At 39.8% G+C, this 16,448-nt stretch overlaps 1 protein-coding gene across 1 annotated transcript in view; it reads left to right on the forward strand.

Moving 5' to 3' along the window:
• Nucleotides 1-16,448, forward strand: part of rod (rough deal) — a 75,894-nt gene that overhangs the window by 52,605 nt on the left and 6,841 nt on the right. Inside the window, exons 23-28 of the mRNA XM_071676261.1 lie at nt 846-1,000; nt 7,463-7,645; nt 9,452-9,626; nt 11,343-11,399; nt 12,325-12,451; nt 15,229-15,410. Of these exons, the coding sequence (XP_071532362.1) occupies nt 846-1,000; nt 7,463-7,645; nt 9,452-9,626; nt 11,343-11,399; nt 12,325-12,451; nt 15,229-15,410 (879 nt within the window). The remainder of the gene's footprint in view (nt 1-845; nt 1,001-7,462; nt 7,646-9,451; nt 9,627-11,342; nt 11,400-12,324; nt 12,452-15,228; nt 15,411-16,448) is intronic.

Genomic DNA, 16,448 nt, shown 5'->3' on the forward strand with positions numbered 1-16,448 from the left:
TTTGATCTCCCCTTTTCTTCTCCTCTTCTGACACATGTATCCACTTCAGCTCTCTCAACCACAATGTTCCCATTACCACACCATTCTCTTACCCTTTTGGTACTTACTTGATCAGACCACCTCACACCACATATTGTCCACACACATTTCAGTTCATACACATTCAACCTTCTTCCCACACTTTTGTCTATAATCCATGCTTCACATCCATACATCAGTTTTGAGATTACTTTACCTTCAAACATACCCATTTTTGTCCTTCCAAATAATTACCTCTCTCTCCTCACATTCTTCAGTGCTTCCAGAATCTTTACCACCTCACCCACCGTATGACTCACTTCTACTTCCACATTTCATTCAAGCTCACACCCAGACTAATGTGTCTCTCTGCCTTGCTAACTCTAATAACTTGGCTTTTGTTCAGTTGTACTCCCAGTATCTCTTCACATACTATCCCAAATTCAGACATAACCTGAAGGAAATTTCACCTCTGTTCAAGAACTTTTTACAGTTGTTTCACAACATCTAAAGAAAGTTCTACCTTGGTCATGAAATTCATCTCATACAATTGTTACCCAACATGTAACAATCAACTTGAACAGTAGTTTTAGTATTATAGCCCTTATAAAGACACTAAACCTTGAAGTTAACCTAGCTTATAATTTTACTAAACATTATATCATTCCCAGTAACTATGTTTGCACCCATTCCTTTTCACTCATATTATGTGCACTAAAGACAACCCTAGTGGTCCATGGAATGCCCTTTTGATGTCTGCTGGATTTTGTTATTGATACAAGTTCTTACGCATTTTTTAAAGACTTTCCTCTTTATCTTTATTGCAGGTATCTATCCAGCTAGATCTGTTGGAGAAGTGGCTACCACCACCTGAGTCTGGTGAAGGGATCGGGGTTGAGGAAACAGTCACTAATTTCAAGATTGCCCTGGATCCTAGCTCCTCAAATGAAGGTGACTCAGCTGATGATGCTTCTCTTTCCAGGTAACAGTTACACAGATGCTGTATTGATAATTTTGTTGTATACAAACTGATGCTTAAAGTATGGTAAAGTAGATATTCTCTTTCTTATAACTTTTCTGAAATTACTTTTCAGAAAAGTGTTGGTAATCTTGATCAGAAAGAGAATGGGTGTTTGGATATTAGATACAGTGATCGGGTCTGAACATGCATGAGGGTGAAAGGCGTGCAAGGAATAGAGTGAATTGGAACGATGTGGTATACCGGGGTTGACGTGCTGTCAGTGGATTGAACCAGGGCATGTGAAGAGTCTGGGGTAAACCATGGAAAGTTCTGTGGGGCCTGGATGTGGAAAGGGAGCTATGGTTTCGGTGCATTATTACATGACAGCTAGAGGCTGAGTGTGGATGAATGGGGCCTTTGTTTTTTCCTAGCGCTACCTCTCACACATGAGGGGGGAGGGGGTTGTTTGCGTGTGTGGACGTGTATGTATATACATGTGTGTGTGGGTGGGTTGGGCCATTCTTTCGTCTGTTTCCTTGCGCTACCTTGCTAACGCGGGAGACAGCGACAAAGCAAAATGAAAGTAAAAAAAATAATGTATAAGGGTGTAGTGGGTTGGTGGCAGGAATAGAGGAAGGCAGCATGTATGAATATGTGCATGTGTGTATATGTATATGTCTATGTATGTATTCATTGAAATGTATAGGTTTGTATATGTGCATGTGTGGGCATTTATGTATGTACATGTGTGTGTGGGTGGGTTGGGCCATTTTTTCGTGTTTCCTTTCGCTACCTCACTAATGCGGGAGACAGCGACAAAGTATAATAAATATGTATATATATATTTTCCTCTTTATCTTTATTGCAGGTATCTATCCAGCTAGATCTGTTGGAGAAGTGGCTACCACCACCTGAGTCTGGTTTCTGTGAGAAACTGCAGAAGCTGGTGACTGAGTTTGGTAAAGTGTGTGAAAGAAGAAAGTTAAGAGTAAATGTGAATAAGAGCAAGGTAATTAGGTACAGTAGGGTTGAGGGTCAAGTCAATTGGGAGGTAAGTTTGAATGGAGAAAAACTGGAGGAAGTAAAGTGTTTTAGATATCTGGGAGTGGATCTGGCAGCGGATGGAACCATGGAAGCGGAAGTGGATCATAGGGTGGGGGAGGGGGCGAAAATCCTGGGAGCCTTGAAGAATGTGTGGAAGTTGAGAACATTATCTCGGAAAGCAAAAATGGTTATGTTTGAAGGAATAGTGGTTCCAACAATGTTGTATGGTTGCGAGGCGTGGGCTATGGATAGAGTTGTGCGCAGGAGGATAGATGTGCTGGAAATGAGATGTTTGAGGACAATGTGTGGTGTGAGGTGGTTTGATCGAGTAAGTAACGTAAGGGTAAGAGAGATGTGTGGAAATAAAAAGAGCGTGGTTGAGAGAGCAGAAGAGGGTGTTTTGAAATGGTTTGGGCACATGGAGAGAATGAGTGAGGAAAGATTGACCAAGAGGATATATGTGTCGAAGGTGGAGGGAACGAGGAGAAGTGGGAGACCAAATTGGAGGTGGAAAGATGGAGTGAAAAAGATTTTGTGTGATCGGGGCCTGAACATGCAGGAGGGTGAAAGGAGGGCAAGGAATAGAGTGAATTGGATCGTTGTGGTATACCGGGGTTGACGTGCTGTCAGTGGATTGAATCAGGGCATGTGAAGCGTCTGGGGTAAACCATGGAAAGCTGTGTAGGTATGTATATTTGCATGTGTGGATGTATGTATATACATGTGTATGGGGGTGGGTTGGGCCATTTCTTTCGTCTGTTTCCTTGCGCTACCTCGCAAACGCGGGAGACAGCGACTAAGCAAAAAAAAAAAGAAAAAAAATTTTTAATACTTCTCCATTTCCCACATTAGCGAGGTAGTGCTAAGAACAGAGAACTGATTCTTTGAGGGAATATTCTCGCTTGGTCCCCTTCTCTGCTCCTTCTTTTGGAAAATCATAAGCGAGAGGGGAGGATTTCCAGCCCCCTTCTCCTTCCCCTTTTAGTCACCTTCTATGACACGTAGGGAATAAGTGGGAAGTATTCTTTCTACCCTATCCCAGGGATAATATATATATATATATATATATATTTACCTCCCTAACAATCCCATCCATAAACAAATTAAACAACCATGGAGACATCACACACCCCTGCCGCAAACCAACATTCACTGAGAACCAATCACTTTCCTCTCTTCCTACACGTACACATGCCTTACATCCTCGATAAAAACTTTTCACTGCTTCTAACAACTTGCCTCCCACACCATATATTCTTAATACCTTCCACAGAGCATCTCTATCAACTCTATCATATGCCTTCTCCAGATCCATAAATGCTACATACAAATCCATTTGCTTTTCTAAGTATTTCTCACATACATTCTTCAAAGCAAACACCTGATCCACACATCCTCTACCACTTCTGAAACCACACTGCTCTTCCCCAATCTGATGCTCTGTACATGCCTTCACCCTCTCAATCAATACTCTCCCATATAATTTACCAGGAATACTCAACAAACTTATACCTCTGTAATTTGAGCACTCACTCTTATCCCCTTTGCCTTTGTACAATGGCACTATGCACGCATTCCGCCAATCCTCAGGCACCTCACCATGAGTCATACATACATTAAATAACCTTACCAACCAGTCAACAATACAGTCACCCCCTTTTTTAATAAATTCCACTGCAATACCATCCAAACCTGCTGCCTTGCCGGCTTTCATCTTCCGCAAAGCTTTTACTACCTCTTCTCTGTTTACCAAATCATTTTCCCCAACCCTCTCACTTTGCACACCACCTCGACCCAAACATCCTATATCTGCCACTCTGTCATCAGACACATTCAACAAACCTTCAAAATACTCATTCCATCTCCTTCTCACATCACCACTACTTGTTATCACCTCCCCATTTACGCCCTTCACTGCAAGAGTCTTGGAAAGAGGGGCAAGTATGAAGTCTGTTGGGGATGAGAGAGCTTGGGAAGTGAGTCAGTTGTTGTTCGCTGATGATACAGCGCTGGTGGCGGATTCATGTGAGAAACTGCAGAAGCTGGTGACGGAGTTTGGTAAAGTGTGTGGAAGAAGAAAGTTAAGAGTAAATGTGAATAAGAGCAAGGTTATTAGGTACAGTAGGGTTGAGGGTCAAGTCAATTGGGAGGTGAGTTTGAATGGAGAAAAACTGGAGGAAGTGAAGTGTTTTAGATATCTGGGAGTGGATCTGTCAGCGGATGGAACCATGGAAGCGGAAGTGGATCATAGGGTGGGGGAGGGGGCGAAAATTTTGGGAGCCTTGAAAAATGTGTGGAAGTCGAGAACATTATCCCGGAAAGCAAAAATGGGTATGTTTGAAGGAATAGTAGTTCCAACAATGTTGTATGGTTGCGAGGCGTGGGCTATGGATAGAGTTGTGCGCAGGAGGATGGATGTGCTGGAAATGAGATGTTTGAGGACAATGTGTGGTGTGAGGTGGTTTGATCGAGTAAGTAACGTAAGGGTAAGAGAGATGTGTGGAAATAAAAAGAGCGTGGTTGAGAGAGCAGAAGAGGGTGTTTTGAAATGGTTTGGGCACATGGAGAGAATGAGTGAGGAAAGATTGACCAAGAGGATATATGTGTCGGAGGTGGAGGGAACGAGGAGAAGAGGGAGACCAAATTGGAGGTGGAAAGATGGAGTGAAAAGGATTTTGTGTGATCGGGGCCTGAACATGCAGGAGGGTGAAAGGAGGGCAAGGAATAGAGTGAATTGGAGCGATGTGGTATACAGGGGTTGACGTGCTGTCAGTGGATTGAATCAAGGCATGTGAAGCGTCCGGGGTAAACCATGGAAAGCTGTGTAGGTATGTATATTTGCGTGTGTGGACGTGTGTATATACATGTGTAGGGGGTGGGTTGGGCCATTTCTTTCGTCTGTTTCCTTGCGCTACCTCGCAAACGCGGGAGACAGCGACAAAGTATAAAAAAAAAAAAAAAAAAAAAAAATATATATATATATATATATATTCTGTAAGATTTTTTCTTTTTTAAGAAAGTGTGCAAGGACAGAATAAGAACCAAATAGCTGTTTCATATTATTCATATCATAGTACAAGGAGAAGCATTACATCATTATGATATACCACTTATAATGCCAAATTCTCCCATTGGTGGGATTTTGGTTTAAAGCTCCATGCAGTACAGTTTGGAAGGACTCATTTGATATTTAATAGGTCAAGATGTTTCTGAAACCCATAGCAGAGGATCAGACACCATTGCAGTGGATCCGATAATTTCTTATAAAACCAGTGATATTCAATCAGTCAGTGTATCATGTGCCATGCTATCATAATGGCTACGAACAGCACCAGTGCCTTTACTTAGGGTTTCGAGACTCAACTGCATATCACATGTACATTCTGATGATGTACATGTACACTAGATTTAACAAATTTACTCCTCCAAATATGCAATTTTATAAATGAGGCCTGTAAATAAGGTACTTTATGATAAACTTTATGTTTTTTCATACATTCCGGTATGGCCAAGAAGGGATTCCATACCAACTATATACTAGTTTTTATGTATACAATCACTTGGTAAATTGTCTGGGAGAATGGCAGTAGAGGATGAAGGCATGGTTACAGCATCAAACTGGAGAGGAACAATATGGTTTCAGGAGTGGTAGAGGATGTGTTTATCAGATGTTTGCTTTGAAAAATGTGTGAAAAATACTTTGAAAAAAAGATTTATATGTGGCATTTATGGCTCTGAAGAAAACATATGATAGGGTTGATAGAAAGCCTTGTGGAAGGTGTTAAGAATATATGGTGTAGGAGAAAAGATATTAGAAGCAATGAAAAGTTTTTGTCCAGAGTGTAAGGCATTGGCACAAGTAGGGAGAGGAAAGAGTGAATTGTTCCAGGTGAAAGTTGGTTTGTGGCAAGGTGTGTGGTGTCACCATGTCTGTTTAATTTGTTTGTGAATTGGGTGGTGATGGAGGTAAGTGCAAGGGTTTTGGAAATAGGGATGAGTATGCAATCATTAGGAGGGGTTAGGGGGCCTGGGAAATGAGTCAGTAGTTGTTAGCTGATGACAGGGCTGGTGGCAGATTTGAGTAAGAAATTGCAGAATTTGGTGTCTGATTTAGCGAGTGGTTGAGAGAAGGAAGTTGAGAGTAAATATGAGTAAAAGCTTGGTTGTTTAGTTTACCAGGGGAGAGGGACAGGTTAGTTGGGGTGTGAATTTGAATGGAGATGAGTTGGAGAACATGAAATGTTTAAGATACCTTGGAGGGATCATGGCAGAAAATGAAACCATGGAAGTGAGTCATTGGGTGGATGAGGAAGCGAAGGTTCTGGGAGTATTGAGGAATATTTGGAAAGAAAGGTTATTTGGAAGGGCAAAAATGGTATAGTAGTCCCAACAATATTGTATGGATGTGAAACATGAGCTGTAGATGAAGAGTGAGGATGTATTTTGAGGTGAAATGTGTAAGGACATTCATTGTATGAGGTTGTTTGATCAAGTAAGTAATAAAAGTGTAAAAGCGAGGTGTGGTAATAAGAAGAGTGTGGTTTAGGAAGCTGAAAATGATGTGCTGCAATGATCTGGCCACATGGAGAGATTGACAGAGAGGATATATGTGTCAGAAGTGGAGGGGACATGGAGGAAGGGGAGACCAAATTGGAAGGAGTGAAAAAAGATTCTGGATGATCAGGGCCTGAACACACAGGAGGGTGAAAGGCATGCACAGGATAGAGTGAATTGTAATGATTTGGTATACAGAGGCTTGCAATGGACTGAATAAGGGCATATGAAGCTGCCAAGGGAAAACACAGAAAGGTCTGTAAGGCCTGTTTGTGGATATGGGGCTTTGGTTTTGGTTTATTACACATGGATACAAGCAAGTTATGCCTTTTATTATCTGTTCATGGTGCTACCTCACCAGAGTATGAAAATCTAGCACAACCAATCGATGCAGTAAAAAATGCAAGACTGAGGTTGGGCACATGCATAGCAATGGTGGGCCTACCTGTCTTTCAGTGCACCATACAAGCCAGCTTAGTGGTGATATGTGCACTACCATACTTCCAACCGACAATGGCCCCACAAGAGCAACTTTTTTTTGCACATAACGCGTTGGATGTAGGAAAAGGGTGCTCGCATATAGGTAAAATTGCATATACTATACTTGCTTATGAGGAGGTTTACAAGCTTATTATGACGATTTTTAAAGCCTCCAACCCCAACCATATATCCTCAGGTTTAATGTGGCATACCATCAGACAGTATCCCATTAAAGGTCTTTGGAAAGCCCTTCACCACCCAGATCTTCTCATGGTACCAGTATCCATTAGTAAGACAGACTTCATAAACAACAGTTGATTTTATATTTGTGCATCTGTTACATTTACCAAGAACTGAGAAAACTGCTTTTTCAAGGTATTACATATAATATACTATTTTTTGCAGAGTTATTTATCTTCTGAGGTGTTGTCCTCAAAATGAAGCAGTGAGCTACCTTCTGAATCGTGCTCTTAGTGAGGACACCAGTATTTCTGCTGCACACCGCCTTAGAGCCCTTCGTTGCCTATTAGCTATTGCTGACGAGCAAACAATCCAGAAGCATTGCCCAAAGGGTATTGCATCCATAAGGTATGTGTTATTTCAGAAAATGTTTTTGTATGTGAAATGTTTGTTTATGAACTGATGAATTGTATCCAGCCAAATTATTTATAAACTGAAGGTTTAGTGCATTATATTTTGATTCTGAATTTTCGTAAGCTCTTACTATTTAATTGATTCATCATTATTTTTTTTTTTTTATTATACTTTGTCGCTGTCTCCCGCGTTTGCGAGGTAGCGCAAGGAAACAGACGAAAGAAATAGCCCAACCCCCCCATACACATGTATATACATACGTCCACACACGCAAATATACATACCTACACAGCTTTCCATGGCTTACCCCAGACGCTTCACATGCCCTGATTCAATCCACTGACAGCACGTCAACCCCGGTATACCACATCGCTCCAATTCACTCTTTTCCTTGCCCTCCTTTCACCCTCCTGCATGTTCAGGCCCCGATCACACAAAATCTTTTTCACTCCATCTTTCCACCTCCAATTTGGTCTCCCTCTTCTCCTTGTTCCCTCCACCTCCGACACATATATCCTCTTGGTCAATCTTTCCTCACTCATCCTCTCCATGTGCCCAAACCACTTCAAAACACCCTCTTCTGCTCTCTCAACCACGCTCTTTTTATTTCCACACATCTCTCTTACCCTTACGTTACTCACTCGATCAAACCACCTCACACCACACATTGTCCTCAAACATCTCATTTCCAGCACATCCATCCTCCTGCGCACAACTCTATCCATAGCCCACGCCTTGCAACCATACAACATTGTTGGAACCACTATTCCTTCAAACATACCCATTTTTGCTTTCCGAGGTAATGTTCTCGACTTCCACACATTCTTCAAGGCCCCCAGAATTTTTGCCCCCTCCCCCACCCTATGATCCACTTCCGCTTCCATGGTTCCATCCGCTGCCAGATCCACTCCCAGATATCTAAAACACTTCACTACCTCCAGTTTTTCTCCATTCAAACTCACCTCCCAATTGACTTGACCCTCAACCCTACTGTACCTAATAACCTTGCTCTTATTCACATTTACTCTTAACTTTCTTCTTCCACACACTTTACCAAACTCAGTCACCAGCTTCTGCAGTTTCTCACATGAATCAGCCACCAGCGCTGTATCATCAGCGAACAACAACTGACTCGCTTCCCAAGCTCTCTCATCCCCAACAGACTTCATACTTGCCCCTCTTTCCAAAACTCTTGCATTTACCTCCCTAACAACCCCATCCATAAACAAATTAAACAACCATGGAGACATCACACACCCCTGCCGCAAACCTACATTCACTGAGAACCAATCACTTTCCTCTCTTCCTACACGTACACATGCCTTACATCCTCGATAAAAACTTTTCACTGCTTCTAACAACTCTCCTCCCACACCATATATTCTTAATACCTTCCACAGAGCATCTCTATCAACTCTATCATATGCCTTCTCCAGATCCATAAATGCTACATACAAATCCATTTGCTTTTCTAAGTATTTCTCACATACATTCTTCAAAGCAAACACCTGATCCACACATCCTCTACCACTTCTGAAACCACACTGCTCTTCCCCAATCTGATGCTCTGTACATGCCTTCACCCTCTCAATCAATACCCTCCCATATAATTTACCAAGAATACTCAACAAACTTATACCTCTGTAATTTGAGCACTCACTCTTATCCCCTTTGCCTTTGTACAATGGCACTATGCACTATGATTCATCATGTGGTGGAATAATAACTTATGATTTCCCCTGCTCAGGAGGAGATATGTTTTCTGATGTTTTACTTTAACTTCTATGTTGTTTTTTGTAGATCTTTCCTACAAACCATGACTTACGTGAGTCGTCTGGAAGCATTGGGTCATGCAACAAGTGTGCAGCAATTCAGTAGTATGGATAAGAGTGCATTAGTAGAAGGATTATGGAGATCGCAGAGACACAATCCTATGGCACTTACTCTTCTCACTGACCTTTGCCTTGACTATAAGGTTAGGATTATATTTTTTTTGTCTTATCAGACCCAGAACTGTTGCTAGATTCTGTCATGAGGGAAAAATTATTGCATATAAGCAAGAGGTTTGTTGATTAAACATAAAGGAAAACATAACAGCATTTTTTCAGAAAAATATCTATTATGACATCTCAAGTTACTGCTGCTTGATGTGCTATGAGTGCAGTTAGATATCTATCAATGTTTTGGCTCAGTTTAAATAGCTTTTTGAAGCCATTAGATGGAGAAGAAATCAAACACTTTGAAATGTTCTATACTTGATAATAAGCCAAGGAAAGTTCTAAGTGTTTACTTTCCATGTGAAAGATAAATCAACAATTCAAGATATCCTTACACTGGTTTCACCCTGAATTTAACAATTTAAGCATCAAGGGCAAGTCCCCAGCAAAAGACCTTTTAACAAATATCTCCACTATTTTTTTTTTTTTCATGATACTCGTGGGTTCATGAGTTAGGTAAAGCATTTCTGAAGCGAACTGTAAAGTTCAGTGTCCTGTAATATCATAACATAAAAGTAAGCAAGAACTTATTAGAAAATGATATAAAGAAGTACTTTTATAGCATAAGATTGGTATTAAAAATGATGCAAAGAAGTACTTTTATAGTATAAGATCAGTGGATGAATGGAATGAACTGAAAGAGAATGTGGTAAATGTTGACAGCATACAGAGGTTTGATAGGTAGTATGATAGTAGAGAATGTTCAAGAATGGAGTTCCACAAGTGTAAACCACCTCATGATACAATTAAAGATATATCATAATACATTATTATAATCAGAAATGGATTCTGATAAGGGAAAGTATTAAAACCAGGCAGGTGTGACTAGATCTGTAAGAAAAAGAAAGGGGAAAAAAAGAATGAATCACCAGAGAACAAAGGTTTATTGATGTTATTTAAAATTATTAGAAAAAAAAATCAGAAGAAAACACAATAAGAGGAGGAAGTAAAGAAAATAAGGAGTCAACTGAAATGTAAAAGGTGTCAAGAGATGAGATGGTAACATAAGGATTTAAAAAAAAAAAGAATGTCATTGGTTATGAACGTAAAGAGTAGTTGAGGGGATTCATAAAGGATGTAATCAGAGGAAGGAAGGTAGAGGGAACAGTGAACAAAAACGGTGAGAAGGGACTATCCAAGATTCTCTAAAGGCTGTTAAACAAGAGGAATTACCCATAATGCAGAGTGCAGAAACTATCATTGTGGGCAGGCAGGGGAAACAGCAGCAGTTTCTGTTACTGGTAAACAGAATCAGAACAGGAAGATTGATACAGAGGGATAGAGACCTAGGGACATTGAAACAGTATTACATATTAAGTTCAGTGAAGCTGTAGAGAGAATTATATAGCCTTTCTAAAAGAGGCTTTGGTGTGATTGTGAATGAAGTAAATAGACAGATAGGTAGAAGATGGGCTTTGTGATTTAGAGTAGGACTGCTACGTGGAGAAAATCATTGTGCTACAGGATGGATGACATGTCTCTTTTCTCATTGTATTAACTATGCCATACTTTACATGACCAAAGATTGACTGAATGTTAAGAATTCTCCTCGGTTTTCAGCCTTTTTCATGACATTATCAAGTCATGAAATATTAAATGGCAGCTGTACTATGATATGACAGGTGACTTGAAATAGGGATCCCTTTTGAATGTTTACTTATTGGCACTTCATTATTCATATAATTGTGTTTCAGGTTACAACAGCTTCACTGTGGGGTGCAGTTCTCACTCAGCTGACAAACTTTGTTAAGGTCAGTGTTTTAATAGATTAAGTACATTTATGTGTTCATATTTGTATTTTTGGGTGTGTGTGTGGTTATCTCTTTGTGATTACCTGTTTATGTTATGTTGGTAGGAAGGTTTCTCCTTGTGGAATTCTATCTATAGAACATCCTTTTGTATCATGCAGGTTTTAGAACTTACACCATCTGTGTGCAGTTTCTTTTCATAGATTGTTCCATGTATTTGCAACTCTTCAAGTATAAAATCCTTGATGTCTCTTTTAAACTGCTTCTTACATCATTACCTGTTATGCCATGTAATCAGCTGATGCATCCAGTTTGGAAAAACTCGTTGTTCACCTCATCAGATTATTCAGAAGCTTTCATGTTGTTGATATTTTTCTTCTCTCCCTTCCATTTTCCGATGTTTCTGATTTCAAAGTACACTCGTCTTTCCAGCCAAGTGTACTTGATTATGGAAAGTCTTGATGCTTACCTCAGGATCTTCAACAGAAGACTAGTCTCCTCAAGTCCAGTGACCAAACTGGTCTTGCATACCTGTACTCATCTTTGGATCTTATATATGATGTAGTTGTTTTTCTGAAGATCTCTATGTCCATGTACTTGAAGGGAATGATTTGTTTTGTTATCAATCATCATATTGTGAAAAGGAAATAAGTCTTGCTACCATATCAACCACTGGACCATTTCATTTGTTTATTCTGGCAATTTTTTTCCCCATAACTATAATCATAACTAGGCCTCCTTCACATTGTACATCCATATACATCAGCCACAGATAATTTTCAAAATAATATTGGAAGAAAGTTCTACAAATAAGGGGTCCCATGTTTTACACTTTTTAAATCAAAAAGTAGGTTGTTATTCAGTTTCATTTATCAGTTTCAGTATTAGAAATCTTAAACTTAAAGTTAATAAAATGTTGTTTTATCAGTCAGGTCAGATGGACATTGCAACACTTGAACGGGTCTTACTGCAGGTGAAGAGTTTGCCACATCTTTGGGTTGTTCCAGCTCTCTCTACAGCTTGGACCACACTCATCTACTATCCATTCGCGAAAGGTAAAGGATTTATATATTAAGTGCATCTGTGTGGTTCATGCTTACACTTCCATTACTACAGGTTGAAGTTTAAAAAACACATTATTTGTGACAAAAAAAAAAAAAAAAATTGAAATAGAAATAGTGCTTGCAGTATGTACCTTTTTTCTTTGTATAACCTACCATCAATGTTGATAGTATTTGTTACAGATGTTGCTTGTTGATTTGGGTATTGCACTGGTGAAATATTTTTAAGACCTCTAGCATGATAAATATGTGAAAAGATTGAAGTTATAGAGTGTTAACCCATTGACTACAGCTACTCCAAATATTCAGTGTACTCTCAGTGCTTTTGGGAAAAGGCAAGTAAGAGGTGTAGGAGCTTGAAACCATCTGTCTTGTATTTAACTTTCTAAATGTTGTAAGAGAAGGAGCCAAGCAGAGTGTTCATTCTCCTCAAAAGCTCAGGCCTCTGTTCCTGCCATTACCTCACTAACATGGAAAACTGCAAATGAATATGGCACTTCCTCACTAATGAGAGAAATGGTGATCAAGTGTGAAAGAAAGGGTGTAAGGCATGTGTGCAAGTCTGCGGCAAGGGTGTGTGATGTCCCCATGGGTAATTTGTTTGTGAATGGGGTGGTTAGGGAGGTAAATGCAAGAGTTTTAGAGAGAGGGTCGAGTATGCAGTCTATTGGGGATGAGGAGGACCTAGGAAGTGAGTCAGTTGTTGTTTGCCAATGATACAGCACTGGTGGCTGATTCAAGTGAGAAACTGCAGAAGTTGATGACTTTGGAAAAGTGTGTGAAAGGAGAAAGTTGAGAGTAAATGTGAATAAAAGCAAGGTTATTAGGTTTAGCAGGGTTGAAGAACAAGTTCATTGAGATGTAAGTTTGAATGGAGAAAAAATGGAGGAAGTGAAGCGTTTTAGATATCAAGGAGTGGATTTAGCAGCAAATGGAACCATAGAAGCAGATGTAAGTCACAGGGTGGGGGAAGGGGCATAGGTTCTGGGAGTGATGAAGAATGTGTGGAAAGAGAGAACATTATGTCGGAGCAAAAATGGGTATGTTTGAAGGAATAGTAATTCCAACAATATTCTGTGGTTGTGAGGAGGAGGATGGATGTGTTGGAAATGAAATGTTTGAGGACAGTATGTGGTGTGAGGTGGTTTGATCGAGTAAGTAATGAAAGGGTAAGGGAGATGTATGGTAGAGCAGAAGAGGATGTGTTGAAATGGTTTGGACATTTGGAGAGAATGAATAAGGAAAGGTTGAAAAAGAGGATATACGTGTGTCAGAGGTGGAGGGAACAAGGAGAAGCAGGAAACCAAATCGGAGGTGGAAGGATGGAGTGAAGATTTTGAGTGATTGGGTCCTGAATGTACAGGAGGATGAGAGGTGTGCAAGGAATAGAGTGAATTGGAACGATGTGGTATACTGGGGTCAACGTGCCGTCAGTAGACTGGACCAGGGCATGTGAAGCAAGCGGGGCTTGGATGATGGTTAGGGAGCTATGGTTTCAGTTCATTACACATGACAGCTAGAGACTGAGTGTGAACAAATGTGGCCTTTTTTGTCTGTTTTCCTGGTGCTACCTTGCTGAAGTGGAGGGTAACAACAGGAATGGATGAAAGCAAGCAGGGATATATGTGATGAGGAAGTGGTAATAGGTAGTGCTGAGGTGAGGAGATTGAGTATTTTGAAAGATTGTTGAATGTGTTTGATGACCTGGTGGCAAATGTGAGGTGTTTTTGTCTGGGAGGTATGTGAAGTGAGAGTCATGTAAAAGGATTTGGTAAAGAGAGAAGTGGTGAAAGCTTTGCATATGATGAAATGTGGCAAGGTTGTTGCAGTATATGGTACTGCAGTTAAATTTCTTCAGGAAGGGGGGTGACTGTGTTGTTTTTCTTGGTTAATTGGGATTATATATCACCATCACTTTGCATTTCTTTCTTTCTTGTTATCCTTCCCATTATTTATTGTCTGTAGGAACATTCACTATTTCCTTAAATTTAAAGCTGTCTCTTATTAGGAGTGCTAATCCTCTTCATCCTTTGTCTTCTCTTTCCCTACTTTCTCTTAAGTACTTCTCTTGACAGAAAGGTGTAAATTTATCTCCTTAGTAAACTTTAGTTTCCACAACTCCAACAATAAGTGGTGCTTTTCTGCAATTCAATCTTTTGATTCCAGCTCTTTACCATATACTTCTAATCCATCAGCATTTGTACACATTACCTCTATTTCACATTATTGTCATTATTCCTGACCCCTCTGAGGCACCACTGCATCTTCTTGCCTCTTTGAGAGTCTTCTGTTTGTTGTTATTGATTGTATTGATTGCTTTTCTCTTTCTTTGGTCTGTCACATTTGTTGTATACCCCACTGAATACTACCATGTTTTCAAGATTTTTAGCTTGCTTAAGTAACTCCTGACTGGTAGACTCCAAATCAGAAGTAGCATAACTGGCCAGTTTTTCTCCTTTATCTCAAAAAATTCATCTAGGCATTTCTTTTGCTTCCAATACTCTTATAACAAGTATTTCTTCCTTCTAACACCTTTCTTCTTAGATATATGGTCTTTCAACTCAAAAAAATAATTAGTGACTTCTGTCTACATCTTGTTTTAATAATCTTTCAAATTTTGGTTCAACTCACTTTTTTAGCATGATCCTTCAATGTGCGTATGTGTGCAATTTTTTATGTGTATACATTCTTGCATTTTTTTATTTTCCAAAGAACCAGTTGTCCCATGAGTGAGAGTTGCCTAGCACATGTATTATTTATTTTCCAAACAGCTAGTTGTCCTATAAGTGAGAGTTGCCTAGCATCATGTATACACAGTGTGGACTTGTTGCTACGACATTGTCCTGTAGTTGTGTGTACTGCACCATTACTCAGGTACTGTGCGAACCTTCAACTGCCAGTCTTGGCTCTTGCTATTGCTGCAGCAGACCAAGTGGAATCTCATAATCTTCAGGTAGGTTTTTCACTAATCAGCATCAGTGGCTGTGTTGATATCTAAAAAAGATATGCATTTCATTCTTAATTCAGTAAGCCCAGCTCTTGACACCAGGCATACTACCTGAATATAATTTGCACTGATAAAAGATAGAGTACATTTTAAGAAAAGGCAGATATTTTCTATTGGGGTCAGAGAGACCCCTGGCCTTTCAAGTTCATCTAGACATCTCCATCTAACCCCTCATTCAGCGACAAGGATCCCACATTAAAACATTGTGTATGTATCCAGGTGTTTCCTATTCACTCAACAGCACAAAATTCTCTTAGGATGGGCTTTATTTATTGATGCCTACTCCATCTTGTTCCTATGCCAGTGCATTGGTAGACAAGCATTGACAAAGCATTTTGTAGCCCTAGGATTCTGGAGATGAATAAACTGATAAGAGCTTCAATTTAAAATCTCCTGCAGAAGTGCTTGCTTAGAGAATTGATCACTTATTTTTGGTTACTCTTTGCGGGCATACACATCCAGGACAGAACTACCTCATCTACCTTAAATGCTTGTTGAGATATGTAGCTGCCAGCTTTAGTAATCAAATCAACAGAAAATTCTTTAACAGCATAAATGTCAGCATTTGCATCTTCCCCATATATCTTTATATGCAGCTTATGTCTTGTCTTCACATACCAACTCCTGTTAGCACTGAAAGTTTCTACCTGTGAGCCCTCTACCTGTTTATTTTATATATCCTCAAACAGTGATCTTGTCTTCTCTTGTATTATCATGGTACCGAGAAGTACATTAGACTGGTTCTATAATCCTATGTTCAGACACAGCATGCATTCTATGGTTTCTATGAAATTACTCATATGCTTTGATAACTTTTTGATGTCTTGGTCACACCTAAAGATGTAACACACCTCAAATTTTCCCCTATTTTCTCCTTGTTTTGTTTGACAGTAACTTTTTATGAGGGAGCTAGTCTCAAAACCTTTGCAGTATTGCTGACTTTTTTTTACTAGTCTCCATGCGTCATATCATCTTTAACTTCTC

Source organism: Panulirus ornatus, chromosome 22 (assembly GCF_036320965.1).
Source record: "Panulirus ornatus isolate Po-2019 chromosome 22, ASM3632096v1, whole genome shotgun sequence".
Classification (NCBI taxonomy): domain Eukaryota; kingdom Metazoa; phylum Arthropoda; class Malacostraca; order Decapoda; family Palinuridae; genus Panulirus; species Panulirus ornatus.